The sequence below is a fragment of the Scyliorhinus canicula genome, chromosome 1, assembly GCF_902713615.1.
Source record: "Scyliorhinus canicula chromosome 1, sScyCan1.1, whole genome shotgun sequence".
NCBI lineage: Eukaryota > Metazoa > Chordata > Chondrichthyes > Carcharhiniformes > Scyliorhinidae > Scyliorhinus > Scyliorhinus canicula.
The window spans coordinates 233,473,985-233,491,801 of NC_052146.1; the positions used below are offsets into that span (position 1 = coordinate 233,473,985).

Consider the following 17,817-nt stretch of genomic DNA (forward strand, 5'->3'; position numbering starts at 1 on the left):
ATAAAGTTTGGAAACATCTGGCCAAAATATAAAATGTAACTGTGTACTATTTTGACATCTTGAGTCCTTACTTGCCTTTTGTATGTCTCCATTAACGATCCATAGAGCAAAGATGATAAAATAAAATAAATAAGACCTAAGGGAATCACAGGATGGGCCCTGACAATGGGGAAACAAATGCTGCCTTGGTTTAACCTCTTAACCAAAAACAATGATGAAATATTAAGCTTCCCCCTGTGTAAAATTAATCGTTTTTTATGTGAAACTTTTGTCAATCTATACATCGTGTCAAAGGTCCACTAGGAGTGTCACTGCCTCCAAAGGAGTGGAGGAGTTTGGTCAGACAGGATCTTCCCTTTCTAAACTTAAGTTGCTTGATACTTACTAAGTTATTATCATACATATAATTCTCAGAATAATTTCTTTTTTTTTAAATAATTTTTATTGGAATTTTTTACAGAAAATATAACAACAAACAATGAAATGCAACAAAATAACCCCATAATAACTGTAACACCCCCAAGACCATATCAACGCATGTATCACATCCCCCCCACCCCCCAAACCCAGTGAACAACAAGAGAACTTAAAAATAAATTAAAATTAAATAAACAAACATAGTCATCGTCCCGTCCCCCTTTTCCCCCTCCCCCCCTCTTCCCCCCTTCTCCCCCCCCCCCCCCCGGTTGCTGCTGCTGCTGTCCCAGTACCCTATTTTTGAGCCAGAAATGCCCCGGCCAACCAGCAGAGGGCAGCAGAGCAGAGCTACTGATCAGCTGTTCTGGGGAAATTTGCATACGTGCAGTGCGGTCAGCCTAAGTTGAAGGTGGTTTGTGGAGGGGCTGTTGGCAAGTGACAGTTAAACCCGAAACACTTTGTGAGTGTTACCCACCCTACCTCCTCCTCTAACCAACCCCCCCACCCCACGGTGGTTGGGAAGCGGGAGCAGGGGCCTGTCGTGAAGGTGAGTGAGTGCCTTTAAATTTGCTTACCTTTCAGCGGGATCAGGGTTTGAGGTAATATCAGGTAAGCTCTTCCTTTCTTTTTCTTTTTCTTGTTTTTTTTTAATCTAGAGGGGATGTCAGGGAAGGCAGTACAATGCTCCTCCTGCAGAATGTTTGAGGTGAGGGACGCCGTCAGTGTCCCTGCTGATTTCATCTGTGGGAAGTGCACCCAACTCCAGCTCCTCAAAAACCGTGTTAGGGACCTGGAGCTTGAGCTGGATGAACTTCGGATCATTCGGGAGGCAGAGGGGGTCATAGATAGGAGCTTCAGGGAAGTAGTTACACCAAAGACTGGAGATAGATGGGTAACTGTAAGAGGGACTGGGAAGAAGCAGTCAGTGCAGGGACCCCCTGCGGTCGTTCCCCTGAGTAACAAGTATACCGTTTTGGATACTTGTGGGGGGGACGACTTACCAGGGGTAAGCCATGGGGTACGGGCCTCTGGCACGGAGTCTGTCCCTGTTGCTCAGAAGGGAAGGGGGGAAAGGAGTAGAACATTAGTAATTGGGGACTCAATAGTCAGGGGCACAGATAGGAGATTTTGTGGGAGCGAGAGAGACTCACGTTTGGTATGTTGCCTCCCAGGTGCAAGGGTACGTGATGTCTCGGATCGTGTTTTCCAGGTCCTTAAGGGGGAGGGGGAGCAGCCCCAAGTCGTAGTCCACATTGGCACTAACGACATAGGTAGAAAAGGGGACAAGGATGTCAGGCAGGTCTTTAGGGAGCTAGGATGGAAGCTCAGAGCGAGAACAAACAGAGTTGTTATCTCTGGGTTGTTGCCCGTGCCACGTGATAGTGAGATGAGGAATAGGGAGAGAGAGCAATTAAACACGTGGCTACAGGGATGGTGCAGGCGGGAGGGATTCAGATTTCTGGATAACTGGGGCTCTTTCTGGGGAAGGTGGGACCTCTATAGACAGGATGGTCTACATCTGAACCTGAGGGGCACCAATATCCTGGGGGGGAGATTTGTTAGTACTCTTTGGGGGGGTTTAAACTAATTCAGCAGGGGCATGGGAACCTGGATTGTAGTTTTGGGGTGCGAGAGATTGAGAGTAGAGGGGTCAGGAGCACAGTTTTGACTTCGCAGGAGGGCGGCAGTGTTCAGGTCTGTGGTTTGAAGTGTGTCTATTTCAATGCCAGGAGTATACGAAATAAGGTAGGGGAACTGGCAGCATGGGTTGGTACCTGGGACTTCGATGTTGTGGCCATTTCAGAGACATGGATAGAGCAGGGACAGGAATGGTTGTTGCAGGTTCCGGGGTTTAGGTGCTTTAGTAAGGTCAGAGAAGGGGGCAAAAGAGGGGGAGGTGTGGCGCTGCTAGTCAAGGACAGTATTACGGTGGTAGAAAGGATGCAAGATGGGGACTCTTCTTCCGAGGTAGTATGGGCTGAGGTTAGAAACAGGAAAGGAGAGGTCACCCTGTTGGGAGTTTTCTATAGGCCACCTAATAGTTCTAGAGATGTAGAGGAAAGGATGGCGAAGATGATTCTGGAAAAGAGCGAAAGTAACAGGGTAGTTGTTATGGGAGACTTTAACTTTCCTAATATTGACTGGAAAAGATATAGTTCGAGTACATTGGATGGGTCGTTCTTTGTACAATGTGTGCAGGAGGGTTTTCTGACACAATATGTTGACAGGCCAACAAGAGGTGAGGCCACTTTGGATTTGGTTTTGGGTAATGAACCAGGCCAGGTGTTAGATCTGGAGGTAGGTGAACACTTTGGAGACAGTGACCACAATTCGGTGACCTTTACGTTAGTGATGGAAAGGGATAAGTATACCCCGCAGAGCAAGAGTTATAGCTGGGGGAAGGGCAATTATGATGCCATTAGACATGACTTAGGATGTGTTGGTTGGAGAAGTAGGCTGCAAGGGTTGGGCACACTGGATATGTGGAGCTTGTTCAAGGAACAGCTATTGCATGTTCTTGATAAGTACGTACCAGTCAGGCAGGGAGGAAGGGGTCGAGCGAGGGAACCGTGGTTTACCAAAGAAGTGGAATCTCTTGTTAAGAGGAAGAAGGAGGCCTATGTGAAGATGAGGCGTGAAGTTTCAGTTGGGGCGCTTGATAGTTACAAGGAAGCGAGGAAGGATCTAAAGAGAGAGCTGAGACGAGCAAGGAGGGGACATGAGAAGTCTTTGGCAGGTAGGATCAAGGAAAACCCAAAAGCTTTCTATAGGTATGTCAGGAATAAAAGAATGACTAGGGTAAGAGTAGGGCCAGTCAAGGACAGTGGTGGGAAGTTGTGTGTGGAGGCTGAGGAGATAAGCAAGATACTAAATGAATACTTTTCGTCAGTATTCACTCAAGAAAAAGATAATATTGTGGAGGAGAATGCTGAGACCCAGGCTATTAGAATAGATGGCATTGAGGTGCGTAGGGAAGAAGTGTTGGCAATTCTGGACAAGGTGAAAATAGATAAGTCCCCGGGGCCGGATGGGATTTATCCTAGGATTCTCTGGGAAGCCAGGGAAGAGATTGCTGAGCCTTTGGCTTTGATTTTTAGGTCATCATTGGCTACAGGAATAGTGCCAGAGGACTGGAGGATAGCAAATGTGGTCCCTTTGTTCAAGAAGGGGAGTAGAGATAACCCCGGTAACTATAGGCCGGTGAGCCTAACGTCTGTGGTGGGTAAAGTCTTGGAGAGGATTATAAAAGATACGATTTATAATCATCTAGATAGGAATAATATGATTAGGGATAGTCAGCATGGTTTTGTGAAGGGTAGGTCATGCCTCACAAACCTTATCGAGTTCTTTGAGAAGGTGACTGAACAGGTAGACGAGGGTAGAGCAGTTGATGTGGTGTATATGGATTTCAGTAAAGCGTTTGATAAGGTTCCCCACGGTCGGCTATTGCAGAAAATACGGAGGCTGGGGATTGAGGGTGATTTAGAGATGTGGATCAGAAATTGGCTGGTTGAAAGAAGACAGAGAGTGGTAGTTGATGGGAAATGTTCAGAATGGAGTTCAGTTACGAGTGGCGTACCACAAGGATCTGTTCTGGGGCCGTTGCTGTTTGTCATTTTTATAAATGACCTAGAGGAGGGCGCAGAAGGATGGGTGAGTAAATTTGCAGACGACACTAAAGTCGGTGGAGTTGTAGACAGTGCGGAAGGATGTTGCAGGTTACAGAGGGACATAGATAAGCTGCAGAGCTGGGCCGAGAGGTGGCAAATGGAGTTTAATGTGGAGAAGTGTGAGGTGATTCACTTTGGAAAGAATAACAGGAATGCGGAATATTTGGCTAATGGTAAAATTCTTGGTAGTGTGGATGAGCAGAGGGATCTCGGTGTCCATGTACATAGATCCCTGAAAGTTGCCACCCAGGTTGATAGGGTTGTGAAGAAGGCATATGGTGTGTTGGCCTTTATTGGTAGAGGGATTGAGTTCCGGAGCCATGAGGTCATGATGCAGCTGTACCAAACTCTGGTACGGCCGCATTTGGAGTATTGCGTACAGTTCTGGTCGCCTCATTATAGGAAGGACGTGGAAGCTTTGGAACGGGTGCAGAGGAGATTTACCAGGATGTTGCCTGGTATGGAGGGAAAATCTTATGAGGAAAGGCTGATGGACTTGAGGTTGTTTTCGTTAGAGAGAAGAAGGTTAAGAGGTGACTTAATAGAGGCATACAAAATGATCAGAGGGTTAGATAGGGTGGACAGCGAGAGCCTTCTCCCGCGGATGGAGGTGGCTAGCACGAGGGGACATAGCCTTAAATTGAGGGGTAATAGATATAGGACAGAGGTCAGAGGTGGGTTTTTTACGCAAAGAGTGGTGAGGCCGTGGAATGCCCTACCTGCAACAGTAGTGAACTCGCCAACATTGAGGGCATTTAAAAATTTATTGGATAAGCATATGGATGATAAGGGCATAGTGTAGGTTAGATGGCCTTTAGTTTTTTTTTTTCCATGTCGGTGCAACATCGAGGGCCGAAGGGCCTGTACTGCGCTGTATCGTTCTATGTTCTATGAAAGGTTGCCACCGCCTAAAGAACCCTTGTACCGATCCTCTCAGGACGAATTTGACCTTCTCTAGCTTAATAAAACCCGCCATGTCATTGATCCAGGTCTCCACGCTTGGGGGCCTCGCATCCTTCCATTGTAGCAAGATCTCCGCCGGGCTACTAGGGACGCAAAGGCCAGTACATCGGCCTCTTTCGCCTCCTGCACTCCCGGCTCCACCCCAACCCCAAAAATCGCGAGTCCCCAGCCTGGCTTGACCCTGGATCCTACCACCCTCGACACCGTCCTCGCCACCCCCTTCCAGAACTCCTCCAGTGCCGGGCATGCCCAGAACATATGGGCATGGTTCGCTGGACTCCCCGAACACCTGACACACCTGTCTTCGCCCCCAAAGAACCTACTCATCCTAGACCCGGACATGTGGGCCCGGTGCAGCACCTTGAATTGGATGAGGCTAAGCCGCGCACATGAGGAGGAAGAGTTAACCCTCTCCAGGGCATCAGCCCATGTCCCGTCTTCGATCTGTTCCCCCAGTTCCCCCTCCCACTTAGCTTTCAGCTCCTCTACTGACGCCTCCTCCACCTCCTGCATTACCTTGTAGATATCAGATATCTCCCCCTCTCCGATCCAGACCCCCAAAAGCACCCTGTCGCTCACTCCCCTCACGGGAAGCGAAGGGAATCCCTCCACCTTAGCAAACGCCTTCACCTGCAGATACCTGAACATGTTCCCCCGGTGGAGCCCACATTTCTCCTCCAACTCCCCCAGGCTCGCAAACCTCCCATCAATGAACAGGTCCCTCAGCTGTCTGATGCCCGCTCTCTGCCAACCCTGGAATCCCCCATCAATGTTCCCCAGGACGAACCGATGGTTCCCCCTTAACGGAGCCTCCATCGAGCCCCCCACTTCTCCCCTATGTCGCCTCCACTACCCCCAAATCTTGAGGGTAGCCGCCACCACCGGACTCGTGGTATACCTCGTAGGAGGGAGCGGCCACGGCGCCGTTACCAGGGCCCCCAGGCTTGTATGCCCACAGGATGCCCTCTCCATCCGTTTCCATGCTGCCCCCTCCCCCTCCATCACCCACTTGCGCACCATCGACACATTGGCCGCCCAATAATACCCCGAGAGATTGGGTAACGCCAGCCCCCCCCCCCCATCTCTACCCCGCTCCAAGAAGACCCTCTTCACCCTCGGGGTCCCATGCGCCCAAACAAAGCTCATGATGCTGCTAGTCACCCTTCTAAAAAAGGCCCTAGGGATAAAGATGGGCAAACACTGAAAGAGGAACAAGAACCTCGGGAGAACCGTCATTTTGACGGACTGTAATCTACCCGCCAACGATAGCGGCACCATGTCCCACCTTTTAAATTCCTCCTCCATCTGCTCCACCAGCCTGGTAAAATTAAGCTTATGGAGAGTCCCCCAACTCCTGGCCACCTGCACCCCCAGGTATCTGAAACTCTTCACTGCCCTCTTAAACGGGAGCCTCCCAATCCCCTCCTCCTGATCATCCGGGTGTACTACAAATACCTCACTCTTGCCTAAATTTAACTTATAGCCCGAGAATCCCCCAAATTCCGCTAACAGCTCCATCACCCCCGGCATTCCCCCTTCTGGGTCCGCCACATACAACAGCAGGTCGTCCGCATACAGCGATACCCGATGTTCCTCCCCACCCCGCACCAGACCCCTCCACCTCCCTGACTCCCTCAACGCCATAGCCAGAGGTCGAATCGCCAATGCAAAGAGCAAGGGGGACAGGGGGCACCCCTGCCTGGTCCCACGGTAGAGCCTAAAGTACTCCGATCTCCTTCCATTAGTAACTACACTCGCCATCGGAGCCGCGTAGAGCAACCTCACCCATTTGATGAACCCCTCCCCGAATCCGAACCGCTCCAGCACCTCCCACAGGTACCCCTACTCAACTCTATCAAACGCTTTCTCTGCATCCAGCGCCACCACTATCTCCACCTCCCCCTCCACCGCCGGCATCATAATGACATTTAGCAATCTCCGCACATTCGTGTTGAGCTGCCGTCCCTTGACAAATCCTGTCTGATCCTCGTGTATCACCCCTGGCACACAGTCTTCTATCCTGGTGGCCAGGATCTTCGCCAGCAACTTAGCGTCAACATTGAGGAGCGAGATAGGCCTGTATGATCCACACTGCAAAGGGTCCTTATCCCGCTTCAGGATCAGAGAGATCAGCGCCCGCGACATCTTCGGGGGCAAAGCCCCCCCTTCCCATGCCTCATTGAAGGCTCGCACCAACAGGGAGCCCACCAGATCCGCATACTTTTTATAAAATTCCACCGGGAACCCGTCTGGCCCCGGCGCCTTACCTGACTGCATTTGACCAATCCCCCTGACTAGCTCCTCCAACTCTATCGGCGCCCCCAGCCCCTCTACCAGCTCCTCTTGAACCTTTGGGAAACATAGCCTTTTCATGAAGCTCTCCATCCCCCCTCCCCCCATCGGAGGCTCCGACCGGTACAGTTCCTTGTAGAAGTCCCTAAAGACCCCATTTACCTCTGCCCCCTTCTGCACTACATTCCCACCCTTATCCATCACTCCACCAATTTCCCTAGCCGCATCTCGCCTACGGAGCTGATGCGCCAACATCCTGCTCGCCTTCTCCCCATACTCATATACCGCGCCCTGCGCCCTCCTCCACTGTGTCTCCGCCCTTCTGGTGGTCAACAAGTCGAAATTGGCCTGCAAACTACGCCGTTCCCCCAGCAACCCCTCCTCCGGTGCCTCCGCGTACCTCCTATCCACCTCCAGGAGCTCCCCCACCAGTCTCTCCCTCTCCTTCCTCTCCCTCCTTTCCCTATGGGCCCGGATGGAGATCAGCTCCCCCCGGATCACTGCTTTCAGAGCCTCCCAGACCATCCCCACCCGGACCTCCCCCGTGTCGTTGGTATCAAGATACCCCTCAATACTTCCCCGGACCCTCCTACACACCTCATCAGCCAGCATCCCCACATCCAGGCGCCATAGCGGGCGCTGGTCCCGCGCCTCCCCCATCTCCAGATCAACCCAGTGCGGAGCATGGTCTGAAATTGCTATGGCCGAATACTCGGCATCCTACACCTTTGGGATCAATCCCCTGCTCAGGACGAAAAAATCTATTCGGGAATAAACCCTATGGACATGAGAGAAAAAGGAATACTCCCGCGCCCTCGGCCTCCCAAACCTCCAGGGATCCACCCCTCCCATTTGGTCCCTAAACCCCCTCAGCACTTTGGCCGCCGCCGGTCTCCTACCCGTCCTTGAACTGGACCGGTGCAGTGGAGGATCCAGCACTGTGTTAAAGTCTCCCCCCATGATCAGGCCCCCTGCCTCCAGGTCCGGAATGCGGCCCAAAAAGCGCCTCATGAAGCCAGCATCATCCCAATTTGGGGCATATACATTAACCAGAACCACCACCTCTCCCTGCAGCCTACCCTTCACCATAATATATCTGCCCTTCTTGTCCGACACCACCTCAGCCGCCTCGAACGCCACCCTCTTCCCCACCAGAATCGCCACCCCCCGGTTCTTCGCATCCAATCCTGAGTGAAAAACCTGCCCCACCCACCCCTTCCTCAGACGAACCTGGTCCGCCAGCTTCAAGTGGGTCTCCTGGAGCATAGCCACGTCCGCCTTCAGCCCCTTCAGATGAGAAAATACCCTAGTTCTCTTAACCGGCCCATTCAGCCCCCTCACGTTCCAGCTGATCAGCCGGATCAGAGGGCAACCCGCCCCCCTCCCCCGCCGGCTAGCCATAGCTTATCGACTGCTCACCCCAGGCCAGCACGTCTTGCCTGACCCGTTCCTCATGGCGATAACGCCTCTCCTCTACCCCACCGGCCCACACCAGCTCCTTCCTGGCCATTCCAGCAGCAACCCGGTATCCCCCCCCACCCCCCCAGGCTAGGACCCCTCCTAACCGCGACGCACCCTCCATGGTACTTCCGTGAGTCAGCTGACTTCTGCTGACCCCGGCAGCTCCCGCCAAAACCTATCCCCTCCCGGCATGGGGTCATCCCCCTCTTGCCACACCACCTTGGCACCGCTTCAGCGCAGGAAAGAAAACCAGTAGAGGCCACGCCCCCACCGCCAGCTCCACCCACCCTGCCCCACAGCGCAGGAAACCAGAGGAAAGCCCGCGCTTTCACACTGCCACACCCCACCCTTCTGACGCAGCTCCCCAAAATCCAGTTTCACCCCAACCCCCAGCCCCGTACAGAAGGGGACATAAAAAACACAAACCCCCAACATTCCCCACATAACCCACAACCATGCCCAACAGACAGACCCACCCGGAAACAGAGCAACAAAAAAAAAACCAGCATAAAAAACACGTCAAAATTGCAAAACAGTAACAGCGAAAACAGCAACGGCCATAGTGTGCCCCCAGACCCTAGTTCGAGTCCAGCTTCTCCGCCTGTACAAAGGCCCACGCCTCCTCCGGGGACTCGAAGTAGTGGTGCCGGTCCTTATATGTCACCCACAGACGCGCAGGCTGCAGCATTCCAAATCTGACCTGCCTGGCATGCAGCACCGCCTTCGTCTGGTTGAACCCGGCCCGCCGCTCAGCCACCTCCGCACTCCAGTCCTGGTAGATTTGCACTACCGAATTCTCCCACTTGCTGCTCCTCTCTTTCTTGGCCCAGCGCAGCACACACTCCCGGTCACTGAATCGATGGAACCTCACCAGCACCGCCCGCGGGGGTTCATTTGCCTTAGGCCTCCTGGCCAGCACTCTGTGGGCTCCCTCCAGCTCCAGGGGCAAATGGAAGGACCCCGCTCCCATCAATGAGCTCAACATCGTGGTCACATAAGACGGAAGATCTGACCCCTCCAGCCCCTCCGCCAGGCCCAGGATCCTCAAATTCTTTCTCCTCGTGCGAACGTCCAGCTCCTCCAAGCCGTCTTGCCACTTTTTGTGAAGTGCCTCGTGCAACTCCACTTTCCCCACGAGGACCACGGCCGCCTCCTCCCGCTCAGCGGCCTGCTGCTGCAACTCCCGAATGGACACCTCCTGGGCCGCCTGGGTCTCAAGCAGCCTGTTGGTAGTCGCATTCAGCGAGTCCAGCAACTCAGCCTTCAGCTCCGCAAAACAGCGCAGAAGAGAAGCCTGCTGCTCCTGCGCCCACTTCCACCAGTCCTCGGGTGTTCCGCCGGCCGCCATTTTGTCCTTCTTCCCCCGCTTTTCTTGGGGAGCTGCTGCAGCCTTTTCCCTTGCCCCACTCCGGGTGAGCACCATAAATTGCGGGGAATGCTCCTCCAGACACCTTCCCCCACCGGGATTTGTCGAGACAGCGCCGTTTGGGGCCCTCAAATAGGCCCAAAAGTCCTTAAGTAGCGGGAGCTGCCGAACGTGCGGCTTAGCTCCGCATAGCCGCAACCGAAAGTCTCAGAATAATTTCTGACAATCCTTTATTAATGTGAATTGGAAGTAACACTTTATGTGGATTGCAAGTAAGACTATCAGGTCTAAGGTTTCTCAAGTTTATTTTGTCACCCTATTTGAAAATGGCCGCAATGTTTTCAGTCCGTGGGTGCTTCCTCCGTGCCATTAGACATCCTCATTCCGATTATTAATACCTCTGATTTCCGTGCTCTTTTCTCTCAGCACTCTGGAGTAAACCATATATGTCCGTGGATGTGTTTATTTTGAATTATTTTTAGCCGTTTGGTATTTCCATTTCCTATCAAAAGCTGTTGATTTTGTTTAGCATATTTTAAATTGGGGAGGAGATGATCATTTTGTCATTCTGATGAAATAATAACTCAGAATTTTGAAACTTTGTACTTATTCAGTTCTCGAGTTTGTTTGTACATTTTATAGTTTTCATCTCTTGATACTGTCATGTGAGAGGGATTTGGACCCCGGAAGTGCAGAAGATTTTAGTTTAGTTTAGGGCAGCATGGTCGGCACAGGCTTGGAGGGCCAAAGGGCCTGTTCCTGTGCTGTATTTTTCTTTGTTCTTTGTTCCCCTCCAACCTCTTGAGTGCCTTTAAGAAATGGGTGTTAATAAAATAGCTGCAGTGATGTCAGAGTGTGGGTGGAGCTGGGCTGTCTGTCTGCTTTAGTTTCATTTTTGAGCTGGCAGCTACAGTGTGTGTTTAGTTTTCAGAGTTGGAGCTGCATTCAGCCAAACAAGGTGTAATTTTGATATCTCTATGAAAAGAGTGCCTTCAGATCACTTGCTAATTTAAAAGTGATAACTGCTCTCAGTAGAGATTTTAAAACCTGATGTCTGTGTTAAAGAGGGTATTTGTCTTATGGATGTTGCTAGGAAAGATTAAGGGTTACTTACAGAGTACTCTATTCTTTGGGGGCGTATTAGAGTTGATAGTTACTAAGATGTTTACTGTGTAGTTATAAAATGTTAACTGGATTCATAGAATAAACATTGGTTTGTTTTAAAAGTACTTTAGCTCTCTGTTGCATTACACCCGTAGAGTGGGTCTTTGCGTTCCCCATAACCAAAATCTATTACAATTTGTGGGCCAGGGGAACTCCATGATATACTTTGGTATTCTCTAAACCCTGGCCCATCACAAATTGAGGGCTCAAGGATAAAAGTCTCTCTTTCATATTGGATTGGCTTAGTGAACGTAAAGGCAGTGAGGTGAGCATATTTGTGGTTGCATTTCAGGTGTGCTATACCAGTTTAAGTAGAGAATGTGTTGTGGACAATGGCTCTTTCAGAGGCTCGGACATTTTTGGAGGTGGAGAAAGTCACACGCAGTACCTTAGGAACAGAGACTAAAAAAGGCTTTTAGATTTGGCAAAAACATTGCAGTTAACGTAACCTGATAGCATGTGAAAAGAAGAGGTACTTACGGCACTACCTGAGCATTTAAAATTGCCTGAGATAGTCTGACTCATTAGAACTGGCAAAAATTCAGTTACAGATTAAACAACTGGAACATAAGAAATAATTAAAGCTGTTTGGACACGCAATGAGGGATAAAGAAAAGGAGAGAGGAAAGAGAAAAAGAGAGAGAAAGAGTGATACAGATCAAGGAAAAAGAAAAAGAGAGATGAAAGAAACAAAGAAGGAACTGGCAAAAATTCAGTGACAGATTAAACAACTGGAACATGAGAAAGAATTAAAGCAGCTTGAATACGCAATGAGGGACAAAGAAAAACAGAGGGGAAAGAGAAAAAGAAAGAAAAAGGGAGGTACAAATCAGGGAAAAAGAAAAAGAGGAAAGGGAAAAAGAGAGAGTTTGAACTTCAGAAAATGGCCATGAAACATGACAGTCAGTTCAAATTGGTGGATGTAAAGGGACATGTACAGTTGGAGGATAGTGATGAGGATAAAGAGAAAGCGCATCATAGTCGAAGGCTTGGTGGGGATCTAAGCATTGCCAAGGTTTGATGAGAAGGAGGTAGAAGCCGCCTTCATTTCATTTGATAAGGTGGCTAAACAAATTAAATGGCCACAGAACATGTGGGTATTACTGATTCGAACAAAGCTGGTAGGTAGGGCGAGTTAAGTGTTTGCATCACTATCAGAGGAGGTATCTGGAACATATGAGGAGGTGAAAAAATCCATCTTAAGTGCATATGAACTAGTGCCTGAAGCTTCCAGACGAAGGCTTAGATATTTAAGGAAAGAACCTGCTCAAACATACATGGAGTTTGAAAGGATCAAACAGAGTAACTTTGATAAGTGGATAAGGGCTTTGAAATTAGACCCAACGTATGAAGCTCTCAGAGAAATTATCTTTTTGGAGGAGTGAAAAATTCATTTCCTGATGTAGTGGGAACTCGCATGGAAGAGCAGAGGGTTAAAACTGCGAGATTAGCAGCAGAAATGGCAGATGGTTATGAATTAGTTCATAAATCAAAGTTTTGTTTCCGACATCACTTTCAGCCTGTGAGGGATAGAAACTGGGGAAAAGAGAAATACTCAAGTGGTAGAGGTAAAGGAGATCTAATGGGAGATAATAAGGATAGTGTACCTCAGATTAAAAATTAAATCTAGGAGGGTGGAAGAGAAATGAAAAGTTTCAAATGTTTTCACTGTAATAAACTAGGCCATGTAAAGTCACAGTGTTGGTGGTTGAAGAAAAGCACTGGCAAGGCTGATGTGGTAAAACAGGATAAGACAGTGGGGTTTGTTAAAGTGGTATAGGAAAGCCCAAGTGAAGCGAAAGAGGTGCAAAAGATTGTGCAGCCTGATCAAGAGATGATTGAAAAAAAGATGCCAGATCTCTTTAAAGAATTTACTTGTGTGGGTAAAGTTTACTCATGTGACCAGAAGGAGTAGGTAAAGAAGTCACAATTTTAAGAAATACGGGACCTAGTCAGTCTTTAATGGTAAGAGATGAGGAGTTATGTAGTTTGGGAGGAATATTGCCAGAAAAGGTGGTAATATGTTGAATTCAGAAGAGGAGTGAGAAGAGGAGTGTTCCATTATATAAGGTAAGGTTGGAAAGTCCAGTGAAGAGTGGTGAAATGGTAGTAGGAGTAATAGAGAAACTATCTTGTCCGGGAATACAGTTTATCTTGGGTAATAATATAGCTGGATCGCAGGTGGGAGTGATGCCTACTGTGGTTGATAAGCCAGTGGAAAATCAGACAAGTGAAGTATTGAAGGACGAATATCCTGGGATTTTTCCGGATTGTATGGTAACAAGGTCGCAAAATCGCAGGTTAAGACAAGAGGAGAAAGCAGAGAGTGAGGATAAAGTTGAAGTTCAATTATCAGAAATAATTTTTGATCAGATGGTTGGAAAAGAACAAGAACAGGTGGAGGTTGAGGCAGATATTTTTAGCTGAGGAAAATTTGTATCAGAAAGCATACACCGAAGAGGAATCTGCGTGTATACTAGAATGTTGTTACCGTAAAAATGATGTCTTGATGAGAAAATGGAGACCTTTACATATGCAGGCGGATGAAAAATGGGCAGACGTTCTTCAAGTAGAATTGCCAGTAGGGTATAGAAAGGGGGCGTTGCGAGTAGCACATGAGGTACCAGTGGGTAGTCATTTGGAAGTAAGGAAAACCGAGCTAAAATCCAAAAACATTTTTATTGGCCTGGACTACATAAAGATGTAGTTAGATTTTGTCGATCATGTCACAATATTTTACTTAATTTGTGACACTGTGAGGAAAGGACACCTTGTTCCAGGAGCTGCTCAAGGAGGATGAGGAAGCTGCAGCAGCGGAGCGTGCCCCAGAGGAGCAGGAGGAGGAAGCTGCAGCAGCGGAGCGTGCCCCAGAGGAGCAGGAGGCAGCCGACCAGGATGGAGAACCAGCTGCCGAACAGGCTGAGGAGGAGGAGGTGCCAAGGAGGCGCCGCGTGAGGCCTCGTGTGTACTGGCAACGCCTGGCATCAGAAGACATGCCGGACCGGGCATGCCGTCAGAGACTCTGGCTTAGCAGGGATGATGAGGGGGATGAGGGTGGTGTGGGGCTTGTCAGGCGGGTTGACACGCTTGTCACGGGGAATCGCAACTCCATAAGGTCTCACTTCCTTGCCCGTGGCCGAACTCCACCCCGGCAACCTCCCTTTCCTCTGGGCTGCTGACCACGTTCAGGTCCCTCTGCTCTGCCATAGTCAGGTGCCGCAGGTCTGATGGTCCACCTCCAGTCTTCGCCCACTCCCGGCGTTTATGGCCTTCTCCTGGGTGGGGGGGTGGGGTCAAACAGGAAAGGACAGGGTTTGACACATGCAGCCCAGGGAGTAGATAGCTGGTGGCCTCAGTGGCCAGGGCATCCGGCTGTGGCAGCCTGCATGGGTGCTGGCATGTGATGCAGGGTGGGGTTCTGCCACCCTCTGGGTTTGGGGGGAGGGGGTCGGGTCACACGTGTGTGCGAAGGGGGTTAGTGCTAGGGGCACAATGTTGCCTAATAATCCTGGTGCCCTGAGCAGGTCATGCTTTTTTTTCTGGCAATGCTGTTTGGTACGGACAGTGTTACCCCGGCGCTGACCGGCTCTGCCACCTGCGCCAGACACGGCGAATGGCCGTGGCTGGCAGCCTCCTTCCCGGGCCGGAGTACAGGGTCATCCGCCACTCCACCGCATACAGGAGGGTCTCCAGTTCATGTAGCGTGGGGCCATGCATATTGCTGCCATTCTTTTGGCTGGGATGGTGAGTGAGTGAGTGTGTGTGTGTGTGAAGTGAAGTGTGTATATGCAGCTTGTCAGCCTCCTGAGTCTCAATCGTGAAACAGGCAAAATCGCTAGCCCCTCAACAGTAGCAGAATCATAGAACATAGAACAGTACAGCACAGAACAGGCCCTTCGGCCCTCAATGTTGTGCCGAGCCATGATCACCCTACTCAAACCCACGTATCCACCCTATACCCGTAACCCAACAACCCCCCCTTAACCTTACTTTTTAGGACACTACGGGCAATTTATCATGGCCAATCCACCTAACCCGCACATCTTTGGACTGTGGGAGGAAACCGGAGCACCCGGAGGAAACCCACGCACACAGGGGGAGGACGTGCAGACTCCACACAGACAGTGACCCAGCCGGGAATCGAACCTGGGACCTGGGAATCGGGCCAGATGCGGTGCCAGTTTTGATGTCGTGGACTCCACAAATTCTGCACTGGCATCAACACCTAACCTCCGAAACGGAGACTCCCGCCCCATTTCTTTCCTCGGTGGCCTCTGCACTGTAAATCTTTATTTTTTTTCTATTCCACTTTTACTGTATGAATGTTAAAGGGGCACTGCAATCTCCCTCCTGCATTTGAGTGTGTGCATATTGTAAGGATCGCTGCCTGTTCCTTGTTTATTCCCTTTATTTTTTTTTTGATTTGGCTTTTGTAATTTTTGTAATTGGACAATTACTGGAACCTACGCCTTTAAGATGGACTTCCCCTTTAATTAAAAAAAATGATCCTGCAGGGTATCTTGGCATTGATGATGACCCATCTTGATGGTCTTGATTGTTGACCATTGAGCTGTTTACTTTGCCGGACTTTGAACTGATAGTCTATGCTGATTGGTGCTGACTGTTCTGGAGTCTTCTGCCAGGGACAGGAAGGCTTCACCTGGTTTTTAGTTTTGTTTTGATCAAGAAGCTGGAGGACCACAGCCCTGATCGCTCTCATACCTGATGGACTCTGTCTAAAGGTTCAAAGTAAAATCCTTTCTCTTTCTACAATCAGATTGTCCGGCAAGGAAGTTCAGTCCGGCAGCAACTGCAGCCAGGGACAGTTGTTTAAAAAACCCTTTGGGGAACTCTTGTTTTTCCTCAGTAAAGCGAGGGGACATTCTGGAGGAATTGGAAACAAATAAGAATTTCAAAGGCCTGAGACTCATGTTCTTAGAGTGATCGCCCAGGTTAATAAAAGTGTAAAGTGACTTCCCAGAGGGAAGCCTACAGTCTGGGGATTTGGACTGAATGTTGCAGCCAGAAGATCCTTGTTTACTAATCCAACTGGTGGTTCTCAATCAAACAACTTCAACATACAAAGCGAGGTCACGCCTTCCATTCCATATTGATCCTCTTTTTATTTTCCTCCTTTCTCTATGGTGAGTATGCCTTGTGTGTGTGTTTAGGTTGAGGGCGGGAGGAAGTAGTAGATTAGCTGCCATTATTATATTGTAATTATTGCACGCCTTATCTCTATTGTTGTTATAAATAAACGGTTGTTGTGTTTGCTTCACTTACAAATCTGGTGCCTGTAGGTCATTGGAGCAGTCAAGGGTCAAAGATCTTGGAAACTTTATACAAATTATTGGTTCATTCACTTGTGTTGGGACTCCGGAGCCTGTCGGGCTGGAATTGACCGTGCACTAGCCCAGGGGTGTTGTAACAATATAGACTTACTCTTTGAGCTCATCCCATCTTCAGTTTGCTGTGGGGTTATTACTAGAAATTGAATCACACCAAAATCGAGGGGATGGGAAATATTCCACCGCTTAAAAAAGAGAAATGCAAATCAAAGCACCTTTTTGTTTACGGTTTGGTCGTAAGCGGAAGAATTAGTGTTATTTAAATTAACTCTCTCCCTGTCTGTAGCAATAAACATTTCTAAAAAATAGTTCTTAGACTCCTGCTACTATTAGATCTTGCTGAAAACCATATGCACAAACCAAACTGTGGTTAAAAGTAATAAATGGGAGAACGGTTCAGTTGGGGTGTTCTGCTTGGTCCTCTTGCAAAGCCAGAGTACTGTCCTTGCTGCTTGGGAGCTCGGGGAACGATACAGATAAAGTCAGTGCATTTTAAACATTGTATTTATAAATCAGTAGGGCAACCTCCTTATCTGGAATTTATAGTACAGACATTGTAGACAGATTCCCAGAAGAAACCCATTTTTTTAACGGCATTTATTTATTTGGCAGAGTTTTAGTATGGAATGTGGAATTTGTTATGCATACCGACTAGCTTCATCCATACCAGATCAAGTATGTGATGACCCACGTTGCGGACAGCCGTTCCATCAAGAGTGCCTTTATGAGGTGAGTAAACTTAAAATACATTTTAAAACCTAACATTTACAATTTCTGTTTTTTTTGTACTGCATGATGTGTCCTAACTTACACCTCACCCGTATTTTGATCATTATTGAAATGTTCAACTCTGCAGTGGTTACGAGGGCTGCCGCACTCGAGACAAAGTTTTAACATCATCTTTGGAGAATGTCCTTACTGCAGTAAGGTAAGAGCAAATTAATTATAATGGGCCGAACTGTATGATTCCCTAATTGATGTAAAGCATCCAAACTAATTTGTAAGTAAGTTTGCCAAAAGAAGTACCTAAAATTCTGGGCCTAAAGTTAGGGTAAATTTGCAGCTTACACATTCCTAATATAAAGCCACACCCAGCAGGAACACATATTAACGAATTGTGCTGATGCAGCCCACA

General features: G+C 49.0%; 1 protein-coding gene across 7 annotated transcripts in view; it reads left to right on the forward strand.

Moving 5' to 3' along the window:
- Nucleotides 1–17,817, forward strand: part of fancl (FA complementation group L) — a 102,385-nt gene that overhangs the window by 80,031 nt on the left and 4,537 nt on the right. For all 7 annotated transcript variants that reach the window (XM_038809346.1, XM_038809355.1, XM_038809400.1 and 4 more), the window contains 2 exons: nucleotides 17,295–17,411; nucleotides 17,539–17,610. In XM_038809346.1, the coding sequence (XP_038665274.1) occupies nucleotides 17,295–17,411; nucleotides 17,539–17,610 (189 nt within the window). The remainder of the gene's footprint in view (nucleotides 1–17,294; nucleotides 17,412–17,538; nucleotides 17,611–17,817) is intronic.